Below are 12,444 nucleotides of genomic sequence, written 5' to 3'. Positions count from 1 at the left end.
CCAAAGCACCTCCAGGACTGACCCTTAAGCACAGGGCCTGAAGTAGACCCTGAGCACAGCTGGGTGTGGTCCAGAACCTTCTCTGTCTCTTCCTGGTCTCCCAAAAATCCAAGTAAACAGCAAACCAATAAACATGTTTCTACTAGTCCTAGTGAGATTATAATATATACCTATGAAACTGTAGTTAAGTTTCATTAAGTCTTTAAATATGACATAAGAACTAATTGGCTAAAAAAATATATATGTGCAGAAAGGTTAGTCATTTTTACTCTCTGTTCTTTTCCTTTTATTACTCGGAATGAGTTAGGTATCAATTTGTCACTGTGGGCAGACACACTGTTGTGGGTGAGTGGGACCGCTCTATTGATGTGTAGTTATGGTCGTGGTGGCTGAAGGTTCTGGTCTGGAATATTTCCGAGATTAGTGGCCGCCTGTAATTAATTTGCTGGTTTAACCTCTTGTGACTATACTGAGTGGCCACAGGGACCTCACAGAGGTTTAACCCTACTAGGATTTATTCTTCTGTGAAACTGCACCCCAGGGCTGGTGACCTTCACCGCCCTCTGGCCCTGTCTTGTGGCTTTGAAAATGGCTGGTCTGCACAAGGCCCAATGCTGACTCTCAGCTGACAGGGAAAAGAGGTGACTAGCAGGAAAGCGAAATGCAGACATCACCACAGAGCTGTAGCAGGGCAGGGTCTGGGAAGCCACTCTCAGTGACACAGCAGGACTGGGGTGAGGAGGGCCGCTGGAGACTGAGTAGTTGGTTCTATTCATGCCTTGCCCCAGTCCCCTTTGTTTTCACACTATGCAAAGGGTGCTGTTGCATCCTTATTAGAACAGCTACTCCTTGGGGCTAGAGCGGTGGCGCAAGCTGTAGGTTGTTTACCTTGCACATGCTAACTTAGGATGGACCGTGGTCCGATCCACTCCACCCCCTGGGGTCCCATATGGTTCCCCAAGCCAGGAGCGATTTGTGAGCACATAGCCAGGAGTAACCCCTGAGCATCACCGCACGTGGCCCAAAAAACCCCAAACAAACAAACCTACTTGTCCCTCTTTCAGAGAGCGTCACTTAGCATAACCATCGAACATCTTTAGATGTGTGGTCTGCGGCCAGGAACTGCCGCAAGTTCTTGACCTGCCCAAGGGAACATCTGTGATGAGGGCCAGTGAAGTTTTGGTCAGTGTGTGTTTCCATTGTGGTCAGTGTGTGTGTGTGTGTGTGTGTGTGTGTGTGTGTGTGTGTGTGTGTGTGTCTCCATCCTGTGTATTGTGGTCAGTATGTGTGTCTCCATTTTGTGTGTGTTGTGTCAGTGTGTGTCTCCATCCTGTGTATATGGTCTGTATGTGTGTGTCTCTATCTTGTGTGTTGCAGTCAATGTGTGTCTCCATCCTGTGTATTATGGTCAGTATGTTGTGTCTCTATCCTGTGTGTGTGGTCAGTGTGTGTGTCTCCATCCTGTGTGTTGCATCAGTGTGTCTCCATTCTGTGTGTTGCAGCAGTGTATGTATGTCTGTGTCCTGTGTGTTGTGGTCAGTGTGTAGTTTCTGTCCTATGTGTTGCGTTAGTGTGACTCTCCATTCTGTGTGTTGTGTGGCCAGTGTGTCCTGCATCTGTGTGTCTCCATCCTGTGTGTTGCAGTGTCCTCAGCACTTTCACAAGCTGGAAACTTGGCACCATCCTAGCCCTTAGATTCCTTTATTCTCTAATCCAGCTTTCCATTAAGAGCCTTCCTTGCATCAAAAAGTCTCAGAAGTAGATTTCTTACCCCAAGTCAACACACATAGACATAGGCAGATGCACACACAGTTACAAATAGATACAGACACACATGCCGTCATGTCTATACTCTCTAGACTCTGTCTCGTTTGTGCATTATTTGAAAGGGTTTCTGCTGGTATCTCCAATCCCGTCCTCTAATTTCTTCTCCTGGTTTGTAAATTGGTGTCTCTGTGTTCCTGGTGCCTCTCTGTGTTCTTGTGCACACGTTTGTGTGTGTTTTGGGAGTGCTCACAGGGCCACTTCTAGTGATCCCCAGCCTGATGGCAGGGCCTGATAACGTCTGTACTAGGCCTGCTGATGCCAGGCCACTCAAACCGCGACCCTGTAGAACACAGAGCCCAACAGCAGAGATGGCAGGATGGAACTCAGGACCTCCTACATGCCAGGCATAAATACTTTTTATTTTTCAGAGTATTTTTTGAGGGAGAAGGGGAAAGGTTTCTATGCAACAGTGCTTGGGGACTTCTGCCAGCTTAGGGAATCATGTAGTGTTGGGATAAAAAAAAAAAAACAGACTCTTGGCATGCAGAGCATGTGTGTAGGCTATTGAGCAAGCTCTCTAGCCTGCTAATTTTATTTATGTATTTCTTAGGCTTTGGGACACTCGTGGCTCTTTGTTCAGAGAATCTGGCAGTTCTCAGGAGATCATATATAGTTGGGGAGGGAATTGAACTAAGGTGGCCTGTTTGGAAGGCAAGTGCCATGTGATTTTTCCCTCTGTATTCTCCTGTATTTTAGCCCCTGCTCAAGGGTTTTGAAACAAGAGATATCTTAGTTTCCCCATCTTTCCTGTATATCCTTCTGTGGATTCTCTCCACTTCTCTGATTCCTGTCCCCTAGCATGAACAGGCAGGCCGACCCCACAGTCTGCTGGAGGCTTCTGCCCCAGCCCCACTCCCAGCTCACTTACTCCCCACCTCCCTAGATTCATCTTTTTTTTTTTTTTTTTTTTTTTTTTTTTTTTTTTTTTTTTGGTTTTTGGGCCATACCCTGTGAGGCTCAGGGGTTACTCCTGGCTATATGCTCAGAAGTTGCTCCTGGCTTCTTGGGGGACCATATGGGACGCCGGGGGATCGAACCGCGGTCCGTCCTAGGTTAGCGAGGCAAGGCAGGCACCTTACCTCCAGCGCCACCGCCCGGCCCCTAGATTCATCTTTTTGACCTTTCTCGACAATTCCTTCCTGCACATTTTTTCTATTTTTCCTGAATTGAAAGTAGTGTTAAGTGGTGTGGTTTGATGGAATTTCTCTGGAGCTGGGTATCTTTGGTTTTGGTTTTGTTGGTGGTTTTTGTTATTTTGTTTTGGGACCCAGCTGTGTTCAGGGCTTCTGACTCTTCTCCAGACTCCTAACAGTTTAGAGGACCAGATGAGGTGTCAGGAATAGAAACCAGGTTGGATGTGTAAGGCAAATGCCCCATCAACGGTGCTTTTGCTCAGATGCCAGAAGTCGGGTATTTTTGAATTTAAATGTTGGTTGACTTAGCTACTTGTTAACTTTTCGACCTTTCAGGTCAACCTTTCTAAAGTAGTTTCCCTACGAGGAAATTGATGTAATTGTATACATGCATGTTTGTTTGCCCACACATGCAGGAACAGCTCTTGGGAGAGGAGAACGAGGTAATGTTTGGTCAAGTGTGGTAGCACTTAGCGTTAGGGATTATTATATGAAAATAAAAACCCATAATTATAGTAGTTCTGAAGTTTGCGTTTCTTTTAAGTAAAATAAATACCAGGACTGGTATGGTAGCTTCATGTTCATCTGAGACCTCTAGGATTTCTTGGTCTTTGTTTTGGTTGGTGGTATTTTTGTTTCTGCAGTGCTGGAAATTGAACCCAAGGCTTTAAGCATGCAAGGCTGGACCACATTATCGCCTCGCCTCTTTCTTTCCACCGAGTGCATGGTTTCTATGCTATTTGCCAAACTATTGCTGAAACTGAGATCTTCACATAGTCCAACTGGGCTGCTGGAGTTCCAGCCATCACAGCCATGCGCCAGGTAGCAGAAGGAAGAAAGGGACTAGGAGTAAAGGGGTAATGACTTACCAGCCTAGATTTTTGTTTCAAGGTCACTCCCAATGCTGTGTGGGGAATTATGTGGTGCCTGGAATCAAACCTGGGACTCCTGCAAGCAGGACCCAGTTAGCCATGTGCCAGGCAAGTGTCCTAACCATTGGACTGTCTCTCCAGCCCCCAGCTCACATTTCTTTCCTTCCTTGCTTCCTTCCTTGCTTCCTTCCTTGCTTCCTTCCTTGCTTCCTTCCTTGCTTCCTTCCTTGCTTCCTTCCTTCCTTCCTTCCTTCCTTCCTTCCTTTCTCTTCCTTCCTTCCTTCCTTCCTTTCTCTTCCTTCCTTCCTTCCTTTCTCTTCCTTCCTTCCTTCCTTCCTTCCTTCCTTCCTTCCTTCCTTCCTTCCTTTCCTTCCTTCCTTCCTTCCTTCCTTCCTTCCTTCCTTCCTTCCTTCCTTCCTTCCTTCCTTCCTTCCTTCCTTCTTTCCTTCCTTCTTCTTTCTCTTCTTTCTTCTCTTCTTTCTTTCTTTCTTTCTTTCTTTCTTCTTTCTTTCTTTTCTTTCTTTCTTTCTTTCTTTCTTTCTTTCTTTCTTTCTTCTTTCTTTCTTTCTTTCTCTTTCTTTCTTTCTTTCTTTCTTCTTCCTTCCTTCCTTCCTTCCTTCCTTCCTTCCTTCTTCCTTCCTTCCTTCCTTACTTCCTTCCTTCCTTGCTTCCTTCCTTCCTTGCTTACTTTCATTCCATTCCCCTCCCTCCCCCCTCCCTCCCCCTCCCTCCCCCTCCCTCCCTCCCTTCCTTCCTTCCTTCCTTCCTTCCTTCCTTCCTTCCTTCCTTCCTTCCTTCCTTCCTTCCTTCCTTCCTTCCTTCCTTCCTTCCTTCCTTCCTTCCTTCCTTCCTTCCTTCCTTCCTTTCTTCCTTCCTTCCTTTCTTCCTTCCCTTCCTCCCTCCCTCCCTCCCTCCCTCCCTCCCTCCCTTCCCTCCCTCCCTCCCTCCCTCCCTCCCTCCCTCCCTCCCTCCCTTCCCTCCCTCCCTCCCTCCCTCCCTCCCTCCCTCCCTCCCTCCCTCCCTCCCTTCCTTCCTTCCTTCCTTCCTTCCTTCCTTCCTTCCTTCCTTCCTTCCTTCCTTCCTTCCTTCCTTCCTTCCTTTTATGGTTTTTGGGTTACACCCAGTGACACTCAGGCTATGTGCTCAGGAATTACTCCTGGCTCGGGGGACCATATGTGATGCTGGGGATTGAACCCAGGTCTGTCCTGGGTCAGCTGTGTGCAAGGCAAACGCCCTACTGCAGTTCTATCACTCCAGCCCCATATTTCTTTAGATTGTTCGTAGTTATTTTCTTATTACCTGTTGTTTTAAGGAGAAAAGATTTTTTTTGGAGATGAGACTTTATTCGAGAATATTAAATACAGTAATATTGTTGAAACTTCCTTTCCTTTATCTTTTTTTTAAAACATCATTTTTTAATTTTTTTGTATTTTTTCTTTATTTAAACATCTTGATTACAAATATGATTGTGATTAGGTTTCAGTCATGTAAAGAAAACCCCCCTTCAGTGCAACATTCCCACCACCAATGTCCCAAATCTCCCTCCATCCCACTCCTCCCCGACCTATACTCTAGACAGGCTTTCCAGTTCCCTCATTCATTCACATGTTTATAGTAGTTCTCAGTGTAGTTATTTTTATAACTGCACTCACCACTCTTTGTGTTGAGTTGGGCTTTATATAAAATTAGGATTTTCTATTATTAAAGTTATTTTGGGCTAGAAAGTTATTATGAGCTGTTATTATAGCTTGGAAATCATTGATTGAAAATATTTTTCTTGGGGCCAGAGCGATAGCACAGCTGTAAGGTGTTTGCCTTGCACACGGCCAACATAGGATGGACCCTGGTTCGAATCCCAGCATCGCATATGGTCCTCTGAGCCTGCCAGGAGTGAATTCTGATTGCAAAGCCAGGATGTAACCCCTAAGTGCTGCCGGGTGTGACTACCCTGCAAATTATTTTTCTTGGATTTTGTTTTTGGGCCATACCCAGTGATGCTTAGGTGTTTCTCCTTGCTCTGTGCTCAGGGATCACTCAGGGCAGGCTCGGGGGTCCATATGAGGTGCCAGGGATCGAACCTAGTTGGGTCTTGTGCAAGGCAAATACTCTGCCCCCTGTACTATTACTCTAGCCCCAAATTGAAATATGTAAACATTCTCTCAGTCTCTTTCTTTACAGGCAAACATTGAGCATGTATTTATACAAATGTGATACAATCTTTTTTCTTTCCTCATCATCAGTACGTTAGCATCTTCATACATTCAAGCTTGCTTATGTCCTATAGAAATAATACTTTTTTTTTTGGTTTTTGGGTCATACCCGGCAGCGCTCAGGGGTTACTCCTGGTTCTACACTCAGAAATTACTCCTGGCAGGCTCGGGGGACATATGGGATGCCGGGATTCGAACCACTGTCCTTCTACATGCAAGGCAAATGCCCTACCTCCTCCATGCTATCTCTCCGGCCCTAGAAATAATACTTTTGTTTGTTTTTTTTGTTTGTTTTTGGGCCACACCCGGCGGTGCTCAGGGGTGACTCCTGACTGTCTGCTCAGAAATAGCTCCTGGCAGGCACGGGGGATCATATGGGACACCGGGATTCGAACCAACCACCTTTGGTCCTGGATCGGCTGCTTGCAAGGCAAACACCGCTGTGCTATCTCTCTGGGCCCTAGAAATAATACTTTTAAAATGCTGTGAGATAAAGATGCTACTCCAAATTCTCTTTGGGACAAAATTGAGGTGTAAATAGACCAGGTAAAGGTTCTCGACTATGCAGTGGTCCAATTACTTAAAGAGGTAGACAGGTTTGATGCTTTGACAGAAAGTTAAGTTGGTGGGAGAAAGAGACCCTGTTAGCAGCACATAGTGCAAGTGAAAATCCATCTTAATATTAACTGAAGCCAAACTTGTTTTTGAGATTTCTTATTATTTTTTTTTTGCTAATGTACAAATAACATAGAACCACTTATTAAAAAAAAGATTTTTTTTCGTTTGACTTTATTTGGTTTTGTTCTCATAGATATTTTCTCCCAGATGTCAGATTCCAATGGTTTGCTGGTCTTTAGCAAGTTTGACCAGTTTCTGAAGGAAGTTCTGAAGCTCCCAACAGCTGTCTTTGAGGGACCTTCCTTTGGCTACACGGAACACTCGGTCCGCACCTGTTTCCCTCAGCAGGTAAGGACAGGGTGGAGGCGAGGACTTGAGAGTGCTCTCTCCCTTCCCTCCTCCCTCTGCCTCCTCTCCTTCCTCCTCTTCCATCTCTCCCCTTCATCCCTTCCTTCTCTCTTTTCTCTCTTCCTTTCATCCTTTCCCCTACCCATCCCTCCTACCCATCCCTCCCTTCTCCCCTCCATCTCTTTCCCCTATCTCTCCCTCCTCCCTTCCATCCCTCCCTCCCTCTTTTTTATCTCTCCTCCTTCTCCATCCTCCTCTCTTCCACCTTTCCCCTCCTCCTCTCTCCCCTCCTTCCCCCTGCCTTTCATTGTTTCCTATGCAAGGATGGATAGTGTGGCTGTGTGTGGGTATGTGTGTTGGGGAAAAAAGAGCTGTGAGTCAGCAAGAGGACAGGGGATTTTAAATCACATTAAAGCTCTAGGGAGGGGACTGGAGAGATAGCACAGCGGCAGGGCATTTGTCTTGCATGGGGCTGACCTGGGAGGGACTGGGTTAGATTCCCAGCATCCCATATGGTCCCCCAACCTGCCAGGAGTGATTTCTGAGTGCAGAGCCAGGAGTAACCTCTGAGTGCCACTGGGTGTGGCCCAATAACCAATCAATCAATTAATCAATAAAGTTTAAAAAATATAAAACTCTAAGGAGGGGTGGAGGGAAAGTCTTCTTTTCAGACAGTATATGAAATATTTTAAGTCACTAAAATTTCAAGGATGTTTAAATAGAGTCACTTAGATGAAGATATTTCAGATAAAGTGTTATGTCCTTGCTACTTACCAGGCCCTGTTATTTTCCCAGATGAGTTTTTGGCCTGTGAAATGTGAGAATCTGATAGACATTCTGATAGAATCTGTGTTGTGCTGGGTCATTGCTTCCTGGGCACTGCAGACAAGGAGTGCAAAGGGTTGATTTAGTTCTGACACTTTCATAGGAAAAGAGAAGAGTCTGGGTGTCCCTTTATCTCTGGGTGTCATCCGGTGTCCTATTCCTGTGGGTGTGAGTGATCTCTGAAAGCTCCTCGTATTCCGTGGGACTCGAGCAGAGGCAGCCCTGACTGTGATTTTATTTGCTCATAGAGATGTGGTCAAAGGAGCTTCATGCTAGACCTAGAAAGCTCTAGAAAGGGCAGAAACTCAGAGAACAAACTTTGTGTTCAAATTAATGCTCATCACCCTTATTTATTTTATTGTTTCTTTTTTTAAATGACAAACTTTCTTTTTGTTTGTTTTTGGGCCACACCCAGTGATGCTCAGGGGTTACTTCTGGATCTGTGCTCAGAAATTACTCCTGGCTCGGGGAACCATATGGGATGCCGGGGATAGAACTCAGGTCTGTCTTGAGCAGCTGCGTGCAAGGAAAACTCAAGTGTTATTACTCTGGCCCCAAGTGACAAACTTTCAAAAGACTTTTTTGATTTAGGGGCCAAACAAGACAGCATTCACCCTATTTGGGAAGATACCTCCTTGAAAATACATAGCAGTGCAGTCACGTCAGCCCAGGCACAGCGCTAAAGGGTGGAGCAACAGTGTCCAGATAATGGAGACCTGAGACAGGCCTTTCCAGACATTAAGACAGAGGCAGGAATGGAGGGTCTTGGTGGGTGTGGGGGCTCTGGAGAGGTCACCTATAAAAATAGGGAGAATAGGAGCCGGCGCAGTGGCGTAAGCGGTAAGATATTTGTCTTGCTCGCACTAGCCTAGGACAGACCACGGTTCGATCCCCTGGTGTCCCATATGGTCCCCTAAGCCAGGAGTAACTTCTGAGCGCATAGCCAGGAGTAATCCCTGAGTGTCACCAGGTGTGGTCCAAAAAACAAAACAAAATGAAACAAAACAAAAAGAGAATAGGGAGAGTAGCCTGTGTCAAGTCAGGAGGGCAGCAGGGCCAGCCTATGCTCCAGCCCCTCTGACCCCAGTAACTAGATTGGGTGACTCTCTGCTCCCCAAAACACCCTTGGGGATCACTTTTGAATGTAGAGAAGGTTTGTTGATCTCAGGGTAGGGGCACCTAGGTAGGGACTTTAGTCTACAGTGGAGACAGGACAACTCACTTCCCTGCAGTTCTGAACTAGCAACCCAAAGGCGTTGAGATTGGAGTTGAGGTGTAGGGTTTTGCTCTAGAACATACAGTGTAGAGGAATGAAGCCATGATCTCTTGGCAGTAATGTTGTGCTTCTCTCTGTTTCTCCTTATATTTCCCAGTCAGGTTTTTTTTTTTTTTTTATTTTGTTTTGTTTTTGAGTCTCACCCAGCGGCGCTCAAGGGTTACTCTTGGTTCTATGCTCAGAAATTGCCCCTGGCAGGCATAGGGGATCATATGGGATGCCGGGATTCAAACCACAGTCCTTCTTTGTCTAAAGCAAACGCCCTACCACTGTGCTTTCTCTCTGCCCCCCCCCTTTGGTTTGGTTTTTGGGTCACAACACTCAGGGGTTACTCCTGGCTATGCGTTCAGAAATTGCTCCTGGCTAGGGGGACCATATGGGATGCTGGGGATCGAACCTGGTTTGTCCTGGATCTGCTGTGTGCAAAGCTAACGCCCTCCCACTGTGCTGTCACTTTGGCTCCTCAATCAGTTTTTGAAAAGATGGATTTGTTTATCAAGATTCCTTCTGTGGTTTGTAAAAGGCTCATCACAACACTACTGTTTTCCACTTCCTCTCTGGCCCCCTCATCACTCTTCCCTCCCCAGCCTGACCCTGGTCCCCTACCCTTTGCCCAGCACCTAGAAGTACGGTCACACCATGGGGCAATGAGCCGTGGTGGCATCTTGCCTAGCCTTTTCTTACCAGAATGTGCCTTTGGTGAAGGCTGCCAGGATGCTTGCAGAGAGGACAGCAGGGGCCCAGGAGACACCATCGGCAGAGTGAATTCCCAGAGGGGGCATGGTTTGTGGGTGGTCGGCCTCTTGCAGGGTTTTCAAGGTGATAGGGTGGTATAGTAGGTAGGCTGCTTGTCTTGCATTCGGCTGAACCAGGTTCAATTCCCAGCACACTGATTTTCTGAGCACAGCCAGCAGTGACCCCTGAATACAGGGCCAGGAGTAAGCCTTGAGGCCAAGTTTGGCCTCAAAAGAAAAATCAATGAATAAATGATAAGACAGACTCCTCAGAACTTGGCATTGAATATGACAGTCACTCATGGCGCTTACTCACCCTCTATAGAGTAAGAAAGTTTGGCTTAGTCCTGTCCTAAGGGACTTTATACATTTGCAACAACGAATTGACGTTTCATTTATATCATTGAGTGCTTTTATTTTTTACATCTATAGAGATTTTATGACATCCTATAGCTTATTAATTTAGATACCTAATTAAGAATACAGTATTATTATACTGTTATTATTATTATTATTTAGATACCTAATTAAGAATACAGTATTATTCTTTTTGTTTTTGGGTTATATGTGGCAGCACTCCGTTACTCCTGGCTCTGTGCTCAGAAATTGCTCCTGGCAAACTCAGGGGACCATATGGAATGCCGGGAACAAACTCGGGTTTGTCCCAGGCTGGCTGCGTGCAAGGCAAATGTGCTATTGCTCTGGCCCAATTTTCTCTTTCTTAGGACAAAACACACTTTCATACTTCTAGAGGCCTATTCAGATTTCTTCCCTTAAGGGTTTTTTTTTTTTTTTTTTAACTCTCTAAAACAGAGCGATAATACGGCGGGAAGGGCACTTGCTTTGCATGAAGCTGATACGGGTTTAGTCCCCAACATCCCATATGGTCCTCTGAGCACCACCAGGGTTGATTCTTGAGTACAGAGTTACAGAATCAGGAGTAACTCCTGAGTATTTCAGGAGTGTGTGGCCCAAAAACCAAAAAGGAAATGAAGACCTTAGAGAAAACCTATAACGTTTAATTGAATGGTAAGAGAAATAATGTGACAGGTTTTATTTACCCTGGGTATATAACTTATAGATATATATTTATGGTTAAGTAGGAAGTACAGAAAAATGAGAATTGTGGGAATTTATGTATTTGCTTTTTATTGCAGATTTTGTTACAACTTATATAAGGCTGTAAAAATTAAGGTGACTTGAATGTGTGCGACTCAGAGAAAAAGCAAAATGGGAGAAAAAGGAAGCAATCTCTTTCACACAGGTTTTTGCTGAGCCACAGAATTTTCAATTAGACACTTCCTTGCCAGTTGCTTTCCAAGATTGTGATCTCCTGGCCTCATTATAGTCAAATATTGGGGACTTCCACCCAAAGATTTATGGTGGATTTATGTCGGGTATACCTATCAGTATCCCCATTTAGAAGTTAAATTTGAAAAATTAAGCAATGCTTATTGTGATTTAAAAACAAAAATATACTCGTTAACATAAATATGCTTTCAGTGAAAAACAACTATATTCCCTAAACCAGGAGTCTCAAACTCGCAGCCCGAGGGCCGCAAACAGCCCTCCATACAACATTTTGTGGCCCTGCCCTAGAGGAATCTTTTTCTGTTTTGTTTTGTTTTAGTTGTTTGGGTCATACCCCCCAATGTTCAAGGCTTACTAACTACTGACTTTGCACTCAAGGATCACCCCGACTTTGCCTCCTGCGGCCCCCAGGTAAATTGAGTTTGAGACCCCTGAAACAAACATATTTAAGCGTGGGGTTGTTTGGTGTTTTTGCAAATCTCCTTTAATTCTTGGCCCATGGAAAGAGACTTGGGTTCTCACCATGTGGTCATGTGCTTGGGCCAGAGGTGACCCATCACTGCTGGGCCTGGTGCCTGTGCAGTGGTGCAGAGAGGAGGGTTTTACCAGCTTCCTGAGAACACTATGGCCAGGGCATGGCATCGCTTCTGAGAGCTTCTGGAAAGATAGTCATGTGTGATTTCTTAGGAAAATGATTGGACACTTGGTTTTCCCAAAACATGTTTCCAGAATGTGTCCTGAGGGCTGGGGGAGGGGGCAGGCTTGACCTGAATTTGGGAAGCATTACCTTAGTCCTGGACCCATGAAACAACTCCTTCCCATTGGATGGGACAGAGCCACAACCAGTACTTGAGGGTATGTGGCGTCACCCTTTTGCTTTAGGGGACTACAAATGACAGTGAGGCCTCAGCAGAGCTTTTGGAAATGCACTTTGGGTGTGTCTTATAGCTTATTGTTTTGCTTAGTATCTTATCGGCAGTTAACACTTCAGTTCACACGGAATTTAGTACAGAAAGATAGAGATTCTTGCCATTCCACTGCCCCATACTCCTCCCAGCCCTACCCCGTACTTCCATCCACACTCCTGCTCCTCCTCCTGGTTCATCCCTCAGTTTCGATCCCAGCTGACTCTCATCAGGTCTTTCCAGCCCTTCTACTGTGCTTATTCAGACCTATTAATTAATTCAGAATAATTGATTAATGATTTACATAAAGTATAAATCAATGGCATATATAGCACTGGAAACTTAAACTACAAACAGTGTTGAGGGCTGGGGAGGTCACTCCCTG

General features: G+C 45.5%; 1 protein-coding gene across 5 annotated transcripts in view; it reads left to right on the top strand.

The window, feature by feature from the left end:
- DTNB (dystrobrevin beta) overlaps positions 1–12,444 on the top strand; it is a 263,193-nt gene that overhangs the window by 77,806 nt on the left and 172,943 nt on the right. For all 5 annotated transcript variants that reach the window (XM_049784478.1, XM_049784477.1, XM_049784475.1 and 2 more), the window contains exon 6: positions 6,854–7,008. In XM_049784478.1, the coding sequence (XP_049640435.1) occupies positions 6,854–7,008 (155 nt within the window). The remainder of the gene's footprint in view (positions 1–6,853; positions 7,009–12,444) is intronic.

The sequence above is a fragment of the Suncus etruscus genome, chromosome 12 (assembly GCF_024139225.1).
Source record: "Suncus etruscus isolate mSunEtr1 chromosome 12, mSunEtr1.pri.cur, whole genome shotgun sequence".
Taxonomy (NCBI): Eukaryota; Metazoa; Chordata; class Mammalia; order Eulipotyphla; family Soricidae; genus Suncus; species Suncus etruscus.
This window is presented reverse-complemented; position numbering and strand designations above follow the sequence as displayed.